The sequence below is a fragment of the Crocodylus siamensis genome, chromosome 9, assembly GCF_052110815.1.
Source record: "Crocodylus siamensis isolate JL-2025a chromosome 9, ASM5211081v1, whole genome shotgun sequence".
Classification (NCBI taxonomy): Eukaryota; Metazoa; Chordata; order Crocodylia; family Crocodylidae; genus Crocodylus; species Crocodylus siamensis.
Window position 1 is genome coordinate 69,523,445 of NC_143403.1, and position 23,896 is coordinate 69,547,340.

At 43.2% G+C, this 23,896-nt stretch overlaps 1 protein-coding gene across 1 annotated transcript in view; it reads right to left on the reverse strand.

The window, feature by feature from the left end:
• Positions 1–23,391, reverse strand: part of MYO1H (myosin IH) — a 36,920-nt gene extending 13,529 nt beyond the window's left edge. The window contains exons 1-18 of the mRNA XM_090062364.1: positions 23,180–23,391; positions 19,586–19,744; positions 19,031–19,146; positions 17,129–17,327; positions 16,088–16,168; positions 15,502–15,681; positions 14,452–14,550; positions 13,217–13,330; positions 12,565–12,636; positions 11,705–11,824; positions 11,348–11,415; positions 10,542–10,647; positions 9,183–9,263; positions 6,452–6,543; positions 5,014–5,108; positions 3,411–3,457; positions 2,253–2,333; positions 1,706–1,811 (exon numbers count right to left, since the gene is read on the reverse strand). Of these exons, the coding sequence (XP_089918490.1) occupies positions 1,706–1,811; positions 2,253–2,333; positions 3,411–3,457; positions 5,014–5,108; positions 6,452–6,543; positions 9,183–9,263; positions 10,542–10,647; positions 11,348–11,415; positions 11,705–11,824; positions 12,565–12,636; positions 13,217–13,330; positions 14,452–14,550; positions 15,502–15,681; positions 16,088–16,168; positions 17,129–17,327; positions 19,031–19,146; positions 19,586–19,711 (1,783 nt within the window). The 5' untranslated portion in view covers positions 19,712–19,744; positions 23,180–23,391. The remainder of the gene's footprint in view (positions 1–1,705; positions 1,812–2,252; positions 2,334–3,410; positions 3,458–5,013; positions 5,109–6,451; positions 6,544–9,182; positions 9,264–10,541; positions 10,648–11,347; positions 11,416–11,704; positions 11,825–12,564; positions 12,637–13,216; positions 13,331–14,451; positions 14,551–15,501; positions 15,682–16,087; positions 16,169–17,128; positions 17,328–19,030; positions 19,147–19,585; positions 19,745–23,179) is intronic.
• Between the last annotated feature and the right edge of the window lie 505 nt (positions 23,392–23,896).

Genomic DNA, 23,896 nt, shown 5'->3' on the forward strand with positions numbered 1-23,896 from the left:
GCACTTTCAATGGCGCGCCTCGCCCACTGTTCCACAAAGGCAACGTTTCATGTCACCACATTGCAGCAAACTGGGCAAGCAAAACATGATCATAGCAGAGGACCTTCCGCTGATTTATTGCCAGTTGCTTCAGTCCATCTTACAGACTTTTATGGTTCCCGCTACCCTTTGAACTGAGCACTTCACAATTTCAAGGGACTTTATGCTCACAACACCCCTCTGAGGCAGGCAACATTGAGATGCAAAGAAAAGAAAAAAAAAAAAAAAGGACTAAATATTTTCAAGATTAGCCAGGTCGCACCTTCCAAAGTGACTTTGGATCACATTTTCAAAGCATCCGAACAAGTGGCATAAGTTCACGTCGGGCAGTCTGTAGCAGAAAGGACTTGAACCTAAGGGTTCTTTAGGGCTCTAGGACGGCATCCCCAGTGACTGAACCACCACTGCCATCCAGCACTGCCTGAAATCTTAGGCTGCTGTAACCAACACTGTACCCCCTGACAGGCCTTTTTGCTGACACCGTAGATGCCCAGGTTCTTGCCAGCTGTGATCATTGCAGCTTAAATGCCATGGGAGCTACTCCTTAGATTAGAGTCTGGAGCACCAAGGAAAAGGAACATAAAATGAATGAGACGAGTAATGGATGAACAAGGGCTTGTGCAATCCAGATCTCTAGTCTGGAAAATTTAGTACAGCCACCGAGGAAGAGTTTACCAGTAAGTCTATGCTGCAGCTTGCTGCTTCCTAGATCCTGGCTGATGGTGAAGAGAAAGGCTTCAGCAGGGAGCATCAGTAAATAACGAATGGTAGATGACTCATCCGCCATGGGGCTTCTAGGATGTTTGCTTTCTTTTGACATGTTTGACCTTTCCAAAGGGCCTAAATGATCGGTATGGCATGCCTCACCTCACTGCCTGCTTTGTGCAGCAGTGGGTATACAAGTGACCTAGGTCAAACTGCCACTGACTGCGACCAAGACTAGAATTGGAAATCCTGGCCCTCTGTGTACCCCCCTCAGACTCCGTTTCCCATCCAAAGGAAGGAACAGACTCCAGGAAGCTGGACTGCAAGTCTCCTGTGCCAGCACTTCCTTTGCAGGTAGACTTTAGACCAAGACACAATGCCTTTACGTGGAGTATTTTAACAAGCAAGGAAGTAGCTAGGCCCCGGGAGCACTGCAGAGGGTAGGTTTATTTGAAGAAGTTCTGTATATGAATGTCTGAACTTTCTGCCAGTAAATGGCTTCATTTTTTCTTTTGCATCAGGAAGGTGTCTTCCAAATCATGCTTGGAAATTAGCAAGGGAAGTGCTGGTTCCATACAAGTGATGGTGGGAGAGTACCAGGCAAGTCCTGATGAATTCTAGGGGCTGTTCCTAGGAAGAAACCTCAAGGAAGACTAATGAGCAGCTTACATCAGCTGTATGAAATATCAATAGTCCAACTCTTATGTCAGCCGAGGTAAAGGTCTAGGAGATTCAGAATAGGGGCAGCCCCACTTTCACTTAGGTTTGACCTTTCATTATAAAATGCTCTAGGGCTTTCCTTGAACTGGTCTTTCATTTTATCTGGCAGCACCAGAGTGAAAGTGCAGTTGTTCAGGAGTGCTGGACCAGGTGGAAGGGAGGAGTCAAGAATTACGTTACAGCCAAAAGCCCTGCCCTCCTCCCCAATTAGCATTTACATTCAACAAAATGCATCCCTTACCGGGCTCTTTGTCCTCGTTCGGTTTAACGCATCGGACGTAAGATGGCTCTTTGGACATTAAGATTTCAATTAGGCTGGTCAGACTGTTCTTGAACTGGGTTGCTACCTGTCGAGACATTGAAGATCTATTACCTTTACAGGTAAGACAGTGCTGTTGCTGGGTCATCAATTAACTCATTACTTCACTCCCTGAACTTCAAAACACAGACATGTCTGCTTTCCTAGTAAAGTGTTTTAGAAGCCCAACTGAGCCTGCGCAGTCTGGAGCATGCGATGACCCAGGACACCCTCAGAGAGGGGGCAAATGGCCCTAAAACATGAGCAAACTGTAGAAAGAATACTCCTAGAGAGAGGCGTTACCTCCCTTGCTGCTGCACTAGATAGTTTTTCTTCTTCAGGGAAGTCAGTCATAGTGGTCCTCCCTTGAAGGCTTCAACTCAAGTGGATGACAAGGAGAGGGAAAGGAGTCAGACTCAGGGAGCCAAGCTATTTTGGAAGTCACTTTGCTCCTCCTCATGCTTTCACATGGAAGAAAAAAACAACTTACCGTCTCAGGCCGCCTCCTATTGTCCAACTCCACGGAAAGAAAGCATTCTCTAATGATGTTATTTTTAGAATTGCAGAGTACCTGAAACACAAATGGAAAGCTCTCAAACATGCATGCTCCTCTCTGCTTAGCTGCTGCTGAAATGAAGGAGTGGAGGTGACTAGACAGTCATAGTCTGGCCTTGGTTCTCCCCGTCTTGCGATTACTAGATTCTTAACGCTAAAGCCAGAAGGTTGACTATGATCACCTAGTCTGACCTCTAACTAGATCACCACTTGAATCCTATTTTTTTTATGATCTCCTGGACTTACAGGCCATAGCAGTCCTTCCAGTAGCCTAATGACAATATTCTTGCCAGAAAGAGATCCCATCTCATTTCAAAGAGCTCCAATTCAGAGTTTAAGGCAGGGGGTCCCAAACTGTGGTACACAAAATCTCTTGGGGGCATGCAGGAGAAATTATGTAATGGTGGATTTAATTTTCATTATAACAACAGGCGCAAGGGGTTAAAATATAAAACATATGCTGGTAGGGGTATGTGGGCAGCTGGTAAATCTGGAAGGGGGTACGCAATAAGAAAGAGTTTGGGGACCTCTGGTTTAAGGCCAGAAGGAATCAAGAGGTCATCTGCTACAAGCTTCTGTACAACCCAGTAAAGCATCACTGTTACCCACATCCTGAACCTAATAAACTTGTGTTTTAGCAAACTGCCTTCCAGAAAGGCATCAAGAGACTGACACCACACCCTGTAATTTGCCTTTTCAGAACAGCAATACAACATTCTGGTCTCAAGAAAAGACTATTCCTTACAGACCAACATATGCTCCCCAAATAGCATGTTACTGCAGGGGCCAGAAGAATTACCTATAAAGGCGGCACTTACTTATTCAGTATGGTTCCAGCAGGAAACAGAGAGCATAGGCAGGTTTGCCTATGGCTGAAAAACATCAAGGACCAGGGAATCCCATTTTTAACCCGCCAGTTTACTTAATCATTGTTAGTAGATCGCATTATGATAAACGTATAAAAGAGTTGTCACTGGGTACAAAAGTAAGCGTTGCAGTAGGATTCCAGATATTCTACCAAAGAATTCAATATAGCTCTTTGTCTCAAGAAACAACAACCGAAGATATAGCTCAGGCTTCAACAGGGTCTTACCTCTTTCAGGTTTCTGTACAGGAGATCATTATTCTTCTCCAGAAAGCCTGAAAGTTTGAAAAAGACATTGAGTGTTGTGTTGAAAACAATTAAAAGAGAACTCTTAGGAACTTATTGCCGAATCTGCTGCTTGGGTTGGAGGCCATCACGTGGTTTTCATAGCAACCACTCTGATACACCGGAAAAAAAATATTCCACCATATTCCTGCCTGGTCAGAACAGTTGTTGGTGGGGTTTTGCATAGATACACTTACATGTTCCATGAAGATGGCTGTATCAACCAAGAGAGATTTTCTCACTAAATGACTGTCTGGGTAAGGCACTGGTCCAACATGCGGGCGAGCAAGCATCGATCCCCACTTTGCTTATTCCATCCCAGGTTACACTGAGACATGCAGAGCAGGGACACTTCTTTCACTCCAGGCTAATTCTGTTCCCACCACACTATACAGGGTGAAAGTCTCTCCCTCCTGCAAAAGCCAACATGCTGGTCTGGAAAGTGCTATTTTAGCATGCCTCCATTTTCATTTTCCATCCAGGGCTGGAAGAAAATAAAATTTCCAAACCTCATCTGCCACTGTAACACAGACTGGCTGTCCTTTGTCCAGCTCTGCATCCCAATAGTCATTCCTACTGATCCAGAAAAGGCATCTTCCCAAATCAGCCAAGTACACAGAAGTCTGTCCGTCAAAAGACAGCTTCAGTTCTATTAGGTATTCAAAGCCAGAGACAAGTCACTCAAGCTAAACAGAGATATTTCGAAAAGTCATAACTTTTTTCTTGTAACCTTACACAGAAGTGTAGCACACAGAAGCCTTAAAGAGAAAAAATACGTTCTTTCATCTGATCCTTCAAATTAGAAGTCCCATTGCTCTCTGTAATCAGGGGCAAACACTGAAGGCCCCAGGAGCTAGCTAGGAGCTCAGATTTAATCGACAGATCCCAACACAGAATGCAACTGGGAACCAAATCAAGGGAATTCCTCTACAAGAGCCTGAAGAATCCAAAAGTTAACAAGTTAGAAGATGGGGCAAATCTCCAGTGAAAGCCATTTGTATCATGCATATTCAGAAGATGTGAGCGCCTTAAAGCAGCTCAGCAAAAGAAGCTTTGTGATTAGAGATCCAGTTTGGCTGGACTCAGACCTTTCAACCAACCCAGATCAGTTAGATCCTTGGCTGCCACATTCTGGTGTAGTCCCATTAGCTCCAGCAGCACTGCTTCTTTTACCCCATCTCACAATCTGACCCAGAGTCCTCACCTGCCAATTTCCTATCAGCAGCTAAGGATCAGGATCTTGCTGTCAAACACCTAGGCACGTGAGTTCCTTTGTGCTAGTGAGCGACCCCATTGGTTTCAATTGGACTAGTTGTGTGAGTCCAGTTACCCACCCTACCCAGTTTGTGCATGATGTGATTCCACATATTGAGTTCAGTCTCTTCCCATACCCATGCCCTGCGCATTTCCCATACTTAGAGAAACTTCTCAGCTTGAAACATAACATTTAAACTTCAATAACTTCCAGGAGAGAGCCAGAAAATAGCATCTGCTGGAACAGGGAAGTCTACAGCTGGCTTTGCTGTCTTAAAGAGGTCACACTCACCTACTGCACAGTAAGTGACCTCCCCTGCATAGTGAAGGAGACGGAAGTCCACCCAGTCAATTGATTTCCGAGTCTTTTGATCTGCAAGTTTGCGGCTGCAGAAAGAAACCAACAAGAAAAACAAGATGCCAAATATCTTCTGCAGACTATAAGGATGATTATTTAAAATTTATTAAGAAGTAGATGCAAAAAATCGAGTTAACTATCAATTAGCATTGATCCGATTCCCAGTTTGTGGCCCTCTTTCATTCAGAAGAGACTTGTATAAGAATTGTTAAAGGAGGCTTATGTAAGAATTGGTCAGGAGCCAACTGCTAATGAATTGTTTTAGTGATACGAGGTTTGTATAGTACAATGACAGTTCCAAAACTTGTGTCACCTGCCCCTTGTCAGTGGAAAAAAATATCACTTACTCAGGATGTGCCAACATCTGTTTGCAGAAAATACACTGTAAATATTTAGGCTATTACTTGATCTGCAAGATCAAAAGCAGAAATGCCAGTGCCTTATTTCACCATGAAAAAAAAGGTGCCCCAAATAGGCAAAAAACACATTAAAATTTTCATGAAAATACCACTGACTAGTAACCCCCCCCCCACCTATAACACAAAGCATGCAAAGATGACACTGCTGCTACTTTATTTAAATGTTAATATAACAAGTCTGAACCCTACTGCAAGGTAAATAGTTAAAAACGGCAAAGTATCCTCCATGCAACTGAATTGTGCTAGTGTTAAGGATTCCTTTCCCTTTAAAGCACATTCTAAAAATGCATTTTCTTCTTAAATGTAATTATACTTAATAATCTCTAGCCGAAAGACAGTAAGATAATAAGGTACACAAAAGGTGACGGACAGACTGGTTACCAACTTTCCACAAAGACTGCCCAGAGTTTCAGATATCTAGCGATAGCGTTCCAGATGCTCGAGTCTGGAGATGGATGGCTACTTACTGGGTTTTATTTAGGCATCTGCTATGAACTCCAAGGCAGAGCCTTTGGCTTAATTTTTCATTTTCAGGTGCATTTGCCCAGCACCTATCAAGCCCTGAATCCTGCAGGTGCTATTGTAATGTATTTATTAAACACAATTCGTCTCTAGTTTTGTTTATTTTTTTATATTTATATTATATTATTTTTTATATATATAAGCACAGAGAAAAGCAGATCACCTGGACTCAGGTATTAGCAAATTATTGATACACAGAAGAATTTCCCTTCTCCCCTCCGTGCCACACCCACCCGCCCACCCATTTGCTCCCATAATTATATGTTATATTTTGTGTAGCTTATTAAAGTGGCAGATTTGAAGTAGCCTAGTAGGCCTTGCTTTCCTCTGGTACTAAACAGGGCTGTTCCTCTTCAGAATCAAAACTGAACCCCGGGGAAACACGAGGGGAACGTTTCCTCTACGGTAGGTTACAGAGACTAAGTGCATACGTCAGGAAGTGGGCATGATCTCCTACTTTCTCTTCCAACTTTTCCAAGAAGCTCAAATCAGTTGCTTCACCAGGTCGTAAACATTCTTCATCCTTCAAAAGAAGAAACATTTCGGTATCTTAATCCAACCAAATGTGTCATCAGCAAGGATTAGGAACAGCATTTAATAAGCCAAGTTTTGCTAAATGCGAGCATCTTCTGTAATCTGTAAGACGACACAAGTCCCTTCAGAGAACTCCGCACCCCTCAGACTGCTCGTTTGGATTTTTTTAAAGTAATTTCTAATAACTGGACATTGAGGAGGGCTTTTTCCTGCCTCTTTTTTTGTTAATAGAGTACATTACTATTGTACTTGCACGGTGAATTTAGAAGTTAATGACCCACGTCTTGTGAATTTAAAGTTCCAATTAATATCAAATGGAAACTACAGATTTTCAGCCCTGCTAGCCTCAAACCTTGTTTCAGTGAATTAAACGAGGTGGCCAACACTAAACCCCTCATTAAAACTATTTGCCATGCTGCCTACAAAAAACTCAGCCAGTGTCCATCATGCTGACCTGTTCTGTCTCACTGTTTCTTTGCGCTCCTATATCTGTCAAGTCACCTGCTGGTTGGTTTTATATTTCAACTAAGTTTTTTGGGCAGGGAACCATCTTTTCGTTCAGTGTTTGTTTCAGCTCTTAGTACAAGAGGGTGCTGGTCCGCGGCTAGTGCCAAGGTGCTACGGGGATAGCAATGATAATCCAACACCATACATCTGCCTGCTGTAGTTACCATTACAGTCTAATGAAACGTTGTCTTACGGCATTGTCTAAATGCCACCGTAATCTCAGCAGCATCTATATCCCAGCCATGTTCACATACATATTATGTTGCACTTCTTTATGCATCTTCCCAGGTACAACTGTGTAATGTCATGACTGTTTAGTACGACGTTACATGATAATTAACATATCTCTGCAATTACAAAATTACACGCAACTTGCCAGGCACTACCATGGTAAACTGAAAATCTTAACCGTCACTGAAAGCTTATTTGGCTTCATACAAGATACCTCTATGTCCCCTTGCTAATTCCAAAACTCTTTTTAAGACAAAAATATATGGTTAGAGATGGTTTTGCATTGTCTGCAACTCCCTGCCTCTCTCTCCTTGTCTGGTCCATAATGCTATTGTTAGTCGCAAATGAAGATGGCAGGGTGAAAGGAAGACACCATTAAGCACAGAGACCCGGTAAGAGGGACACTGAAGATCCTCAAACCAGGTTTTTTTTTACTAAAAACCATAGTCAGAGTCCAGGAAAAACCTAAACCTATTGAATTCTCAGCTTCCCTCTGCCTAGCCCCTCCCCGCAAAACGCTGCACACTCTGCCAGGACGCTAGATATACAAGAGTTCTGCTTGAAAGAACATTTCATTACAACAGCAACAGTAGCACTAAGCTCCAGTAGACAGGAGCCCAGGGCTACAAGGCATGAATCATTCGACTCCTGTATCCATGCGATAAACTCCACTCCTCTATCAGCAAGTCAGCAAGACTGGCTGGTGTCAAGGTACCATACATCTTTCTTAAATTACATACCTCTTTACAGGAAGGATGTGCCTATAAATCTTACCCTCCTGCTATACTCTACACATACACACTTAAGACCTGACCATGATACAATAGCTATATGGCTATGTTTCAAGCAATTTGATCTTCTGCCAGGGTCAGTCTCCCATTAACAGTCAGGACACTTAACCCCAAAGGAGGATATGTCTGCTCTGCACTTTATAGCAGCCCCCCTTTGTGATGAGAGGCTCCAGATGGAGCTTCCAATATTGGACCCCATGTTCAGAATGGTAGCTACTGCAGCAGGGGCTTTTGGGAGTAGAGACATCAAACAGGTAAGGGAAAAGAGAGAAAAATCTCAGCACATAGCCTATGGTTCTTTTTTTTTTTTTTTTAAATGGGAAATTTTTCATGTTCCAAGTTGAATCAGCCAAATCAATTCCAGATCTGTGAGTCATTCAAGAACCAGATGTGGCCCTGCTACCAGCAAACATCCTCCCCCCCTGCCTGGGGCTTCAGATGCTTCCAAATCCTTTGGCAGGCATCCTACATGCAGGCCCAAGCCCGGAGACTTGGGGTTCAGATGCCCCCGAGTTTCATTTGCCCTCAGCCATATGGCCACAAGAGCAAGCCAGGGAGGAGGCTCCCATTTTCATAAAGTCAGCATGTAGCCGGGATCGTCCCACTGGAAGTGAAAGTGGGAAGCTAACTATGCATTACTGCCCCTGCCATGTTCGTGGTTTTCCCCTGTCCTAGGAAAACCACCTTGGTGGTCTTGGGATGCAGCATAGCTTCCTGGATAAGGCAATGGATCAGAAAATCTGAGTTTGACTCCTGGCTCCACTACTGGCCTGGTAAGTGACCTTGGACAAGTCACTTCACCCCCATTTTACAGAAGAGGAAACTATGGTACCTGGAGGTGAGGATACTCACCTCTCTCAGAAAGCCTTTTGAGATCCACTAGTGGCAAGTGCTGTATAAGGGCTGTTTGTTTTTGTTTTTTTTGGGGGGGGTGTTATTCAGAGCTGACCATTGCCTCTGTAGCCAGGTATTCTGCCTTAACTTTGCCAGCCAGGTTCTGGAGAAAGAACTTTTGCAGCCACAGAGCTTTGAAATAATTCTGGGGAAGCACTGTACAAAGCATTATTAGACTTGATGCAGCACAAACGTTTGTTCCTACCAGTATGGAGATTATTCCTTTGTGTTTCTGTTCGACCAGCTCACAGATGATCTTGTTGTTGAAATAGGGAACTGGCTCCCACTGGAATCACAAAAGGAAAACTTCCTTTAAAAGGCATTTCAAACAAGACCCCTACGCACTCAGCTGAAAGCATTTGGAGTTAGTCATATTTAACATCATATTGGAAGGGTTCATGACTCAGCCCCTGCTCTACATCTTCCTTCTTTAGGCAGCATGGACAGCTTCCCTTTTTTCAGGCCACTACACTGCAGCATGGTGTCAGTTTTGCTCTTATTTTCTCAGCTCTCTCTTTTGGATTCTCACAAGGATCCATCTCATCTCTGCAAAGGCATTTCATTGCAGATCCTTCTGAGAAATGAGCCCTGGTTTTGCCACTATTTCCTTCGAGGCACACAAACTAAACAGTTCATCAGAACAGAAAGCGTCCAGCTAGGAGGGATGAGATCAAAGTTTGGAGCTGGACTCTTCTCAGTGGTGGAAGATGACAGAACAAGGAGCAATGGGCTCAAGCTGCAGCAAGGCAAGTTGAGGTTAGGTACGTATAAGGAAAAACTCTCTCACAAGGAGGATAATAAAGCACTGGAACAGGTTACCCAGAGAGGTGGTGGACTCTACCCTCAGAGGTTTTTAGGACCTGGCTAGATGAAGTCTTGGTTGGAATGATCTAGTTGGGGCTGGTCCTGCTTTGAGCAGGGGATTGGACTAGATGTGATCTCCTGAGGTCCCTACTAACCCCCATTTTCTATGATATTATTAAAATAGGGCAAGGGAAAAACAAGGCTGAGCAGGCAATTGTGAGTCACGTTAGGTAACAGAGGCATGATATTTCCATAGGTTAGAAGCAAGGAGTACAGCGTGCAATTGCCCTCTGCTTGCCTGATTGGCCAATGGAAGGAGGGGACTCCTGGTTTAGAAGAGGCCGAGACCCGATGCAGGGCAAAAGTGTCCCAAGTGACACATCGTTCAAGTGTGACAAAATATGAACAGCATGTCGAGAAGGTCTTACTCTAAGAGAGACCAACTTTTCTGTCACAAAGTTGTGCAATTTGAAGACACCTTGATATCTCAAAACAAGCGTGATGTGCAGAGGCATAGCTCATAAGATTTGTGTCCTGGGTGCTAACCCTGGTGGCTCAGGGGGAGGTGTCAGTACTCAATGCTGCCTGCAACCGCCCCCATTCTCCGGTGCCCTCAAATCCCAATGCCACTGGGGTGCAGCAACTGAATTCAGTGGTAGCCTGCCCTTTAACTCAGGGCCTGTGGAACATTTCCCATCACTCACCACTAGTTAGTGTGCAGTAAGTTATCGCTAAGAGAAGGAAGAGCAATGAAAGTTACCTCAATGCCTTCCTGCTCGTATTCCTCCTGCTCTGCCTTCAGGGTCATCTCAATTAACAGCTGCTGGAGCTTCTCATTGCAGTAATTGATGCAGAACTGTTCAAAGCTTTTTTTTTTTTAAGTAGTAAAGTAAGTGGGAGGAATGCAAGATTTGTTTAAAAACAAGATGGTTTTAGAACTGTCCTTCTGAGGAAGAACTGATTTCTAGTTGCCACTAGATTTTTAGTGAAACTAGGTAAAAAGCAACAACAACAATAAAAATCTTTCTTTCTGGTACAAACAGTCCAGGAAATAGCTGTGGTTTTGCATTCCCACTGGGAAGCTTCCTTCTACAAACACCCCATGCCATATTTAAAAAGGGTCTCTAGTGCAGGTGTTTAATGGGTCTACATACCCATCTCTCCAGCTTCCCATCCACACCTCATCCCTAACATCCAACCGCAAGGAGAGAGTTTGGAAAAAGCCCAGTTAGCCCCAACTCCCTTCCCCTCCTCTCGTGCACACTTGTGGCTATGCTGCAGTTCTGCACTTGCAGGCTCCAGAAGGAAATGCCAGAGTATTCACTGAACAGCTGCATGCACAAGATACCTGGTCCTTTTTGCCGACTTGGCACATTCAAGCAGCAGCCAAATTGCAGTGCTACACCAGGTTCTAAAATTGCATTAAAAGGTCCTGACCCAGCCAGGGTGGCTCACCTCTCCAGTTACATTTACACACTGTGGTGCACACAGCAGAGGTCAGGCATACCTGAGACAATGAGTGAAGTGGGGATAATACAATTTAGCCCCATTTTCATGTGCACTTACCTGTTTGTACCCAATACTTCAAACCCATAGATGTCCAGCAGCCCAATCACAGTTTTCCTGCTGGGGTCCTGCCAAAACACATTAAAACACTCTGTTATCATGTTTGAGATGCTTGTAAAGAGCACAGGTTGCCAAAGCTGCTGGACAACGCACTTTTAGCATTGGATACAAAACTGAAGAGACTGCTGACTATCCAGAACATGAAACTCCAACTCCATGGTCTGGTATCCAACATCAGATAGCAGTTATGCAAACTATTTTTTGGTGAACCCAGAGTCATGTCACGCTCTGGCAACACTAACACTCAACACGTGACACATCAGTAATACCCAAGTAGGTGCGAGAATGGGAACCAACCTTGTTGGCTAAAGAGGTATTAATTTTGTTGACCAGCCAAGTAAAAGTCCGTCCATAAATTGCCTTAGCCATGGCATCCCGAGCACAGCCTGCCAGGTCTGTATTCAATGGAGTCAAGACCTAAAGAAAGGAAATATAGTAAATGTTAAGATTCATGAACCAAAAAAAGACAAAGCCATAAGGGAAATACAGAGTGCCTGAGCAAGGGACTAACATATAATACAGTGAATTAAAATAATTTAAACACTGCTGGATCAAGAGCAGGCCACCACCCTGACCACCTGCATTTCACCCTAACGTACAAGCCAGCACATTCGGTCTTCAGAGAAGAACAACTGAGCCAACCACAGCTCCACATACCATTGCTGCTACTTGGTGGGACTAATAGTTTAGGCCTTTAACTCTGAGGCTCCATGCTGTGCTCTATTATTGCCCACATCCCATTCAGCTGCATGTGGAGACTCATCCAGTCTTACAGTTACGAGACAGAGTTAAAGTCTGGGCAGCTTTGAAATAGTTGGCACACTCCATACCCTGTCCTTTGTAAAGGGAAGCTGCAGGATGGTAGCTTTATATCTCCAGTAAGAGGACAGGCTGTAGAGGAGAGGCACCAACACTGGACTATTGGTAACTAAGGATTAACCCCCTAATTTGGAAGCAAACAAGCAAAAAAAGGGTTCTTAGCATTGGCTTTGTGCAAGTGGGAAAACAGTCACACCAAGTTTAAACAAATCAGGCCAAGCTTACTAAAAACACCCATGCAAATCAAGAGCAGGGCTTGTCATCTCATGCTTTAACCCCTAGATCAGACTGACTCCCAGTGAACAGGTAAGTGTGACACTGGCCTAAATTATACATACCTCTTCTGATCTGGCTTCAATTTTCCTATTCGTAAGAGCTTCCTGTAGAAGCGATAAGTGGACACCCAGTAACTGCAGAGAGAAAGAGACTTCCAGTTAACACACAGAGTACAATCCCATATTTGTCTTTAAAGTGGAGCAAATTTTTCAGGCTCCTTGATTTAATGTCTATTACTCTGGAAAATATAAGCTGTTATACAGCAATCAACAAATGGATTTCTCTGCTTCCAGAGATAAGTGGTGAAATTAAGATTTCAGAAAAAACACAGTCAGCCACTTGAATAACTATGGTGTCACTTGTCACAATGGGATTACATTAATTATAACTGCATTCTTATTTATTTGCACAGGGCTAAGATAACTGCCTGGTTATCTCTATACTGGCAAGCACTTTCAAAAAGAGAAGTATGCTTCCCCATGAACTCGTGAATCCATTAGTTCAAATTTTCCATTTGACCTGTTTGCTGTTATGGGGCAGAGGGCATTACTAGATCTCAGGCATGTATCCTTAAGTAAAATGAAGCAGCACACACCAAGTTTCAGTGTGAGCTCTTCAGGGTCAGGCCTCCCCTTGGGAGGTGCTACCATAAAACTAAGTGCCTAGCAAAGGAAGGAAGCAACAACATTGGCGCTAGAATCAGGGGATGGATACCTTGGAGATCCATTTGATCTGGGTGCCATTGCGGATGATGCTGTGACCATTACTATCTTCTTCAAATCGAATGTTCCCCAGGTGCAGGACACTGGCAATGATCCCATATAGATTCTGATGACAAAAGAAACAGAGAGATTGAGAGAAGCCAGAGTCACAGTGGTAAGTGCCACAGCATAGTGGCAGCACAGACTCTTGGCTGGCCTAGGGGTGGATACCCTGATTCACAAAACAAGCTATTGTTGAGGGAGATTGGCAACTTTCTAGACTTGCTCCTGGATTTTATCGGGCTCCATGTCAAGTAATAGGGATCTTTAGCCCCCACAGAGTTAAGCAGCCACTCGCTTAGCCTAAAAGGAATGGGGTAGTGCCTACATCTACTTGGTGGGAATCACTATGGCCAAGCGGCGAGGTGAAGGAGGTCATCCAAATACCAATGCACATTGATGACATAGTTTCCAGCTCGGGCCCTCTGGTTCTGGGTCCATTTTTTCTATCCATAGCTCCTCCTCTTACTGAGCTTCAGGGAGTGTAGAGACAGCTTGCTACATGATGCATTTAAGTCAAAGGGAACCATTACATTTGTAAAAGCTAGAGAAGCATGTAAGCTTTGAACTAAAAGTGACCAAAGGTCATCAAAAGCCATTGCTGGTAGGGGATGGAAAGAGAAGTTGAGGAAGCAAAGTGTGTTTTAATTTGTTCTATTTCTTCAGAAAGACAAACTGATCTCTCATCACCATCCCTTCCCCCAGAAACTCCTAAGTCCATCCTAGGTAGCATGGGAGATCAGTTCAGACCAGCTTTTCCAGTTTTGAAAGAAAATCTGTGAATCACATAGATGTTTTAACTGTGTGAAGAGTAACAACAGACCCTTTATTTTTATAGTGTTTCATTAGCATCATGTGTTTCTGGTGTCCATCTCCATCTATATCATTATGGCAGTTTTCACCACTGTGGTAGCTATAAAAATCACAAACACACTTGCAAAAAAGCCTAGGGGCCAATCAAAAAACTACTCACTAGCAAGAAGGGTTGCATAATACTAGACATCATTCTTCTCGGTGGAATACTGAAACCAGCAAGATTGTACTACAGCACATACTTCAGTACCACGTCGGTACATCACCTCCTTGAAAAATAGCTAGATGGCCGTTATTTGGAAATTCTCCAGCACACGCCAGAACAGCCAGGCAGTCAGTAGCTGCCTTTTTTGGATAAGACATATGTGTCCATACCTCAAGATCTTTTTCAGTGAAGTCAATGATGGTAAAGGCTTTGCAGACTATCCTCCAGTCATTCCGATCATTAACAGAGGACACTTTGGCACATTTACCCTGCAGAGCGTGAGAGAGGTACATGAAGACGTTGCATCCATAGTAATCCTGTTGGTGTGCTGATTAGATACCACTAGAGATACCTTGGCTTGACATTCACCTGAATGTAACAGAGCTTAGTTTCCCTTATCCAAGATTTCATTTACCACAAACTAAGAGCAGGCAGATTGTTAGTGCCATGAATCAGCTGTTCTGGGAACCACCCTCCTTCACCCCTTTTAATTCACTGCACTTGGATTATTTGTCTGATTCCCCATTCTCTCATAGATTTCATAGACATTACGGCTGGAAGGGCCCTCACAAGATCATCGGGTCCAGCCCAAGGCTTCCCAGCACCCCTAGAAGAGTCTTAGTTTACTATACTTTGCAAAGCAAAACTCACTTTTTAGTCATCTACTAAGATGGTTGCTCCAGCATGGCCTATGCACCTCAGAAGTCTACTGGTCAGGTCTTTTACTGAGTTACTTAAAAGCACGAATGTGTGGAGATTGGGTACTAAAGTGCTCAGCCCACTTACAGCCAAGCTTTCCTAAGTGTTTGGTTTCCAGATATCTATTATTACAGTGATGCAGTTGCTATTATTAATGTATATTCTTTGCACATTAGTCATAAAAAAAATAAATGGTTAACAAAGCAGCAGTTTGCTCAGATAAATCTACATTTTTATCAATGGGTGCAGGAATGTATAGAACACCTGCTTTAATCTCTAGAACAAATCAGTGCCAAAAAAGAACACATACTAATAACTGTTTTAGAAACTATGGTTTCTAAGTCATTGGCTGTAGTCAAGACTTTCAGCATAATGAAATTCCTAGTGGTTGTTCTCCTCCAAGTTATAGTAAGCCCACTATATGACCTTTGCAAGCCAAGGTAATGCAGATACCTGCCACCAAACTCAGCCCATAACAGCCCAGAGGTGGTTCCATGTTGGGGATGGAGCGGTTTCCAAACCTGTATAAGATACATGTACTTCCGGGGATTACGCTCCAGTCCAAGAGACTTAAGCAGTTCTTCATCTCCACCCTCCAGCAGCTGGTAGAAGACATGGAAATTCCGCTCCCCACGGTTTTGGTGGACAACTCGGGATTTCTCGATCAAGTAACTGAGGATGTGTCCCCCTACTGCACATCCCTAGGAAAAAAGTAGTCAGGTTACACCTTCCACCCTCAGAAGGTCCAAGAGATACGGACTCAGCAGAAGCACTGTGACTCCTCTCCTCCCCCAAGTCTCACACAAGCAGTTATATCACTAAGAGTCCATCTGTCAGAGTAAGAGCATAGCCATTCTCTCCCTCATCATCTTTACTAAAAGCATCCCTTAGGAAGAAGCACATTCTGTAGCTAAGGAATTAGTTATCTTTAATTCCTTAAATACAGATAGGGATGCAGACACATCACTCATTAAAAGCAATAGCTGCAAAATAAGGGGTCAGATGAGAGTTGCTTCTGGCTGTGCAATAAAATTGCATAAACCAACTGTTCCAACACCTGTGCCAGACATGCTTGTTTTCATACTGGTCCATTATATTTGTTCTTACCTTAAAATCAAATTGGATATCCATGTACTTTCCAAATCTACTTGAGTTATCATTGCGCAGAGTTTTTGCATTTCCAAAAGCCTGGGGATAAAGAGATGAGACCAACTGAGAACTTCCAAATGAGAGCCCAGTGTCCCGGATGACACCCTCCAAAGGACAAGGACAGACATTCTAGCAACAAACAATACGTGCTGCTCCATCTTTAGTCAAACTGAAACACCGAATGGATAAAAACTATGCAGGTGCAAGTATAACAGATTACTCTGCATTTCCAATGGTATGTCTAAGCAGAATGTGGCTCTATGTCCGCAGCCTTGATGAGTTGGTGGCAGGCAATATAAGCACTTACAGCTTTAGGTGTTCCATCCAATTTCTCCTACATTTCCAACTCACAGCCAATGTGCAGCTAATTTTAGGAAACTCTGGGAAAAACACTACTCTTGTATTTATAACACTGCATCTTATGAATCTTCTTACAGGGCTCAGCTCAGTTTGGGGAGAGTTCTTGAGAGCTGCCCTTAATAGAAACATCCAAAGATACTTGGCCTTGCTGCAGATCAGGGAGCTCACAGGATGAGGGAGGGATACTCAGAGAGGTGTGTTTATTTGTGGACACAAGGCAGCCTGCATCAAATGTTCTCAGTACCCTCCCCACCACCCCTTATTTCCCTGAGACACTGTTGACAAAATTCCCTATTTACACAGCAGATCTCTCAAGGGGAAGATCTGTGGCTTTACATAAACAGAGAATTATTGTACCGTGAGAACTTTTAGCAAAAATCAGCATAATACACTCATTCTTATCCATTTTCTAAGCTTGAGAGGAAGCATTGGGAGGTTGGAGGGGGGTTGTATTTAGTTTCCTCTGCATAGGGTTAGGAGCTCATTGGTGAATTGAGTTCCTTTTCCTAATGCAAATGTCGGTAAGGGAGAGGGCATTTAGAAACATTTCAGTCTCACACAGACAGAGGGCTCTGGCGGACCTCAGCCCATGGACACCAGCCACGATAACCTTTTTCCTTGATAAAGGTTTGCCTTTACCTCCAGAACTGGATTGGAGAGCAGCAGGCGATCACGGACTATTTGCAGCTGCTCCGTTGTTGGACAAGTCACTGCAAAGTACTGCAAGATCTTCTTGGAGGCTTCTGTTTTCCCAGCTCCACTCTCCCCAGAGATGAGGATGAACTGGTTATTGCATTCAGCACACATTACCCGGTAGGCATTGTCCGCTATGGCGTATCTGAACAAAGACAATGTCAAGAATTCAGCATTAAGAAATCTTCGGAATGTGCAATGCCCATACAAAATAGGACAAAAAAAGCTTTGATCAGCACTTCATGGGACACTTAGCACTAACCCAACAGACTGGAAACAGTAGCATGTTCTAAGCCAAGTTTACTGACCTGGGTCTTCACATTAAAAACACTTAATTCACAGTTGAGAGTAAGGTAGATTTCACAGACATTCGGGCTGGAAGGGACCCCGGAGGATCATCGAGTCCAGCCCTCTGCCGAGGGGCAGGAAGTCAGCGGGGGTCATAGGATCCCAGCAAGATAAACTTCCAAATGTCTCTTGAAGGAGTTCAAAGTGGGTGCTTGAACGGTGGAGAGGGTAAAGAAGAAGAGAGGACCTTTATTAACAGAATTCATTTGGGTTGCCTGAACCCCTGTCAGATGCAGCCTACCACATTGCAGGTCCACCAAGCAAAGGAGAGGCTGTAGTTGTGAAACAGGCAAGACATCTCACTGGGGATGTGAGTTCAAGTCTTGGTCTGCAATCACATCAAAAGCCACCTCCCACCCCAAATGCCCCTGGCCATTCATAGGGTCATACAACTGGAAGGCACCATGTGGACCACCAAGTCCAGTTCCCTGCATTCACAAGGAACCATTATCCATCCTGGCCGGACAGTCAAGTGATTGGAGATGATACCAACTGCGTTACCCTCTTATGTGCTGTTGGCTATGAAGCCTGGCATGCCTTACCCATACTTTGGCAGAAATTTCATCTGAACTCAGACATGCTGGTTTAAAGTGTTCTTTCAAAGCAAAAGAAGGGGCTGGCCAAGCCTACCTGACTTCTGCCCATAAAGTTATTTTTAAGCAATTAGCAGAGTCGCCGCTGAATGAGCCACTGGGAAAAAATGCAAAGCTGTTAAGTTTCTGGCTTTGACTGTTGACTTCAGTCCACTTCCGTCTCCCTGAACTCTGAGTGGAGGGGGAACAAGTTGAGAAAAATGCATGAGCACCGAAGAGTCAATAGGCAGAGCTAAGTGCGAAGGAGCCCAAGGGGAAGAGGAAGGATAAAAAGAGGGAATACTTCAGACCAGCTGAAGGGAGACAGTGCTGGCACTGAAACTCCTGAACAAACTCCTAGACTAACCCCGTCTGACAGACCTCTCTTGTGCCTCTTAACAAATTACCTTCACAATTTTCCCCACCTGTGAAACAGCAAGAAACACTCACTTACCCTCTCAGGGAATTTGTGAAGATCAGCATTCACCGAACGTCGTCAACGTGCCAGTGATACAATTCCCCAAGGATTCTGAACACATTCCCTATTATAGCATGGACTTTAGCACATACCACCACATAGCCACTACAATTGTTCTCCGTGCTAGCAGTAACAGACTACAAAAATGACACCTTCATTTTGCTGTATAGTTGTTCCTCATACCACCAAATAGAAATCACCTTCCTCCCAAACTGACACCCAATTTGAGCACCGTGCACCTTCTGGACCCCCACCTAAAATGGTATAGTTATTTGACAAGCCATTCCCAAACGGTGTGCGTTACTTGGTAAGAATGCTAGTATGAGAAGAGGGGTTTTTAAATAGCTTTTAAACTGTTCATTACACACAATAGCAACCACTCTGTAACACTTAAGAGAAAGTCAACATGTTCAAGGAAACTGAAATCTAGAGGCCTTTAATGAGACTTACACATGTGGTGGCAGTTCAAAGAAGTTCACTCCTCGATAAAGCTTCATCTGTTTCTCTGTGTAGATATCCAGCTCTTTATAGGGATTCACCGAGACTAGGAGGGTACCAATATAGGTCTGTGAGAAGAAGGAGGAAGCACAGATGTAGGATGCAAGTGCCAGAATTAAAGCAAGCTCTCCTAAAGGAGCAAAATGTCAAAAACATCAGGCCACCACAAGAAGAAAGGTGGTGGTCGTGGTATGTTTCTGTAACAATTCCAGGGTTTCAGTATTTCCATATATCCAACCTCATACCTCCTAAATCCCAACAATATTTACACTCTGATTTTATGGTTAGTCAGTAAAGTAGTTAAATACATTTAGTCCATTATTACCCTAATAATTTTCAGTGGAAAGCTTGGGGAGATGTAGGAAGACTAGTTGGCTCTGGGAGTAGGGCCAGATACAAGTGAGTAAGTTATGATGCAAGTCACCTCGGTCCCTAGAATCGGTGCATTAATGCGCCCCATCAGCAGCATCACAAAAGCTGCAGAACCATAAAAATATGCTTACTTACATATATGAGGTCCTCTTGGTATCGCTTGCGAAGGTTGTCCATGAAAGCACTCTCACTGGTGTGGGGATCCAAGAGAACAAAGTCCTGTATCCCAACTTTGTCTCGGGCTATCAGAGCCCCTTCCATGTTCAGGGTGACGTTATCTCCCTCCTCTTCTTTCTACAATGAAAGGGGAAACGATCCAATAATATTTTCTGGATCTTCTCCTTGTTCTTAAGGGGAAACTGTTACCTTGGAGTAAATCCTGCCTTAACCTCATACACCATCCTCATAGCCCTGTGGTCCAGGTGGTAACTGAGGTCCTGGAACACCAGAGTTTGATTTTCATCACAGATTCCCCATGTAACCTTGGGTAAATCACCTATAGTCTCTCCCCACCCTCTCTCATCTCAGTTCCCCATCTGAACAACAGGGGTAATAATAGTGCCCTATCGTGGTGTGAGGATGGTCTCCAAAAGGTGGAACAACTAAATATTCAGGATCCAGGTAACAGCAGTGGAGCCAATTCAACATTAAGACTTGGTTCGTGACACTGTGGAAAGGCAGGAAGAGAAGGAGGGAGATTTCAGCATCAGAAGCTTGGAGATAATTAGCAAAGGGAAAAGGATGGAAGGTACCTGAGAATTAAAAGGATGTATGTATTTATGTCTGACCCAACAGATTTTCTCCGATAATGAAATACCTGAATAGTTGCAATAAGACATACTGTTTCACAGAGGGAAAGAGTTAGAGAAAAACAGGTGTATGGGTGTTCCAAGGGCAAATCTTCAAAGTGACATGTTCAGGCGTGCACGCCTAATGAGTGAATTTCTCTGCAACATGGAGTGCTGGTAAAAGGAATATTCATTTCTTAGTACTGCCATCTCCAGTCCCAATTAGGAATGGCCATTTCAAGTGAAAAATAGACTGCAAGACCAAGATCAGGTGGGGGGGGGGGGAGCGGAAATTCACCTGTCCAGTAATTTTCTAACCCTTAAAGCAATTGTGTAGAAACCAAAGAAAACCCAGGTTCCTAAACCTAGCTGTGCTTCTAAAGATCACTAAATTACCTTGGGGAAATTATCAACTCTGCGCCAAGTCTACTTAACCAATCCCAGCTGTGTTGGTTTTGACCCAAGTATATCAAGCTGCTCAGACTGCAACATCTGGAGCTACTTAAGAAAGGAGATTCTTTTTAAAGAAACATCCTACCTAAGATTTTCCAGGGAAACCCAAAAGTTAACTCCCATCTTGCTGCATCTTGTATTTTTGTCTTTCTAGCAAGCAAACCGAGAACAAATTTTTACGCTTGGACAGCAGATGTCTCCATACACCAAGGAGACGGGTCTGGACAGAACATAAGACTATAATGCAAGTGCAGCAATACAAAAATCTTAGATACAACACAGTTGTCTTGTTAGATATTAAAATACTCTACCGCACTTTTTAGGGTGATCTGCAGATAATAATATAGGGACTAACAATCCCCCTTCTACAAAAGGTTACTTGCAGAGGAAAAGACCACCTCACTACCCAGTTTTGACTCATTACCTTGGAAATTAAAGATCGCTTATCGGGATGGAGCTCTTAAAATTCTCAGATTTACAGGTTTCACCACTTTTGTTCCTTAAAAAGCTTTCAAGTCAACATATTACATACCAGCAAGCAAGCAACCTCCTGTAGCATTTACGTTGCTAGTGTTTCATATAAAGATTATACACTTTTAAGCATTTAATTTTACATTAATGCATAAGGCATATATCCTTGTTCTATTTCTTCTTTGCTATACTGCCCATTTTGAGCTCACCTTTCAACAAGACCAGATCTTGTGAATTAGACCAGACATAGCAATTTAGAGACTGTCAGCCAAATTTATAAGATGATGCATCAGTTAAAGAAACCTAGCATCAGTCCTGTGTGCTGCTCTCATGTTGTCCTTTCTGACATTGGTTCTTTAGATTTGGCCACTCCACTGGCTCAGAGAGATGACACGCACAAGATCTGGCATCCACATTAGAAGGATGGAGTGAGGGGCTATTAATATAGTGGTCATAATGCTATTTTATTTTTTTATATATTTAGTAGGAACTGATCAGGAGAAGTGGCCACACATCTTGAGGCTTTTATTTTTAACTTTTCACTTATTTGGATTTCAGCTCTGGGGAAGACCTGCAATAAAAGAAGAAAGCTGCATTTCTGACAGCAATTTCACATGAGGAAGAAATATCAATGTCCTGACCTCATGGTCACAACTTCTTTCATGAATGTGATGTCATGACTTGGTTGATGCCAAAGAATATGCTTCAGCTCTTGTTGAAGGCTTATTCCTTCTGTCCACAGTACAGCCAGTACTTCCATTTTGCTGGTTTCATATAATAAGCAATGATCCTGGTCACACTTTTCAGATATGAAAGGGAAGAGGGCTTTGATTATTACTGTTATGAACTAGAATGGCATCTGGACCAAATTTTAGCTTAAGCAATGGCCCTCTGCTCATCTAAAACTCACTCCAATCTCCAGTGGATGGCGTATTCTTTCTAGGTTCAACTGAATGGAATATTCCTCATTTCCTTCGAGTTGTGGCATGGCTGCTGTGCTCTGTTAAACAGCTTCTGTTCCACCCCAGAGGTGGCTGCATGTTTCATGGTAGATGGCAGGATTTTTATACTTAACATATAAAGTACTTTATCCCTGTGCATCAGGCATGCCTTACTCAAAATATATAAGCAACCTGAAAAGTCATCTTCAGAATTACTTTAAAGTTCTTGTTTGAGTCAAGAATAGAAAGTCATTTTGGAGGAAGAAAAACCCCCCACACAAAACAAGGCAAAAATCACTTCCCAGTCTGGTGGGTTTCCAATTTTGACTCAAAAACATGAACGATTAGAGATTGAAATTTCCTCTCAGCTTTCAATCTGCAAGTCTGACTGCTTTTGTTCTGAGAATTTGCCTCCGTCACCTGATTAGCAAGTTCAGTAGTTGTCACGCTGGCATTTTTTACCACTAGTCACAGAACAGTTTGAACACATTTCACTGATCTCCCCAAAGGGTTACAAATGTGCACAGATGAGAGACAATTGTGGTCTCTTTCAGTATGAATGACAATTCTGACTAGAACAAAGCTATTACCCTGAATCTCTCTGCTCTGAAACACAGGCGAAGCATTCATACCTGGGTTTTGTATCACTTGCTCACAATTAGTACATTAAAACATCCACTTTCAGCAAAAACCCGTTCGAATTTTCCTGATCTGGCACGATATGAACAACAAATGCTGTATGTTGAAAATACAAGATAAATGTACATTTATCATCAATGCTGCCCTTTTGATGAAGTTCCCTTTCCTTCTGAATGGTATTCAATACTACTGTGCCTGGGAAATATAAACCAGTAGTACAAGTGACATTTTTCCACTGCAAAACAATGAAGGCAGTCTTTTTGGAGATAACACCTAATCATGCACGATTGAATGCTGTCCTAGATTAATCTTTATATTTTTTAATATAAAGATTATATATGGCTGTATTTCAGGTACAGGCATACATTTTGCATCTAACATGCCACTGAATGCACAAGGATTAAAAAAAAAAAAAAACAAAAAACAATGAAAATTACCTTGCAGATCTGGTTTCTTCCCTGCTACTTTCTTCACCATTCAGCGAAGAAACACTTTCTAGTTTTAATTATCTGGACTTTCTTAATCTTGTTGCAATGGCAACTGCATTTGGAGAATGGCCCCACCAATCGGAACTCACGAACATGCCTGGGAGGGCACACAACTTCTGCAGTCCCTGACCCAGCTGCACAAGCGCGTATCAGAGTTAACAGAGCAGCTCTGCCTCTACTCAGGGTCACAGCTGAACAGAAGTTACTTGTCATCACCCTGGAACAGGGAGTGATTCAAGTCTCAAATCAAACACACTCATTCCGGCTGTAACACAATAGGATGTGATGAGACAAGGATTTTGACTGGAGGCGAGTGAACGTGAAGTAGTCCAGGGTTAGGGATCAGATCACACAAATCCACATTCTTTACTATGTATTACTAGTCGAGACAAGTGGGCCCGTGATGTACAAGCTTACTGCTGGAGCACTGAAAGCATGATCTGGCTTGGTCCCACTAACCATGGCATAAAACTAGGGTTGGCAATGGCAAGCCTACCCAAATATTGTCAACCGACCTGTCACTTCATTGCATATTGTTTGACTGGTCAAAGATTATAGCACTTTTACCCAAAAACCCTTGACAGAAATAGGATTTTTTTAAATTGTGTTTTTGACACATTTCTTAATGGGAAATTTATGCTTTTTCCATGCATTATTTGGACCTAC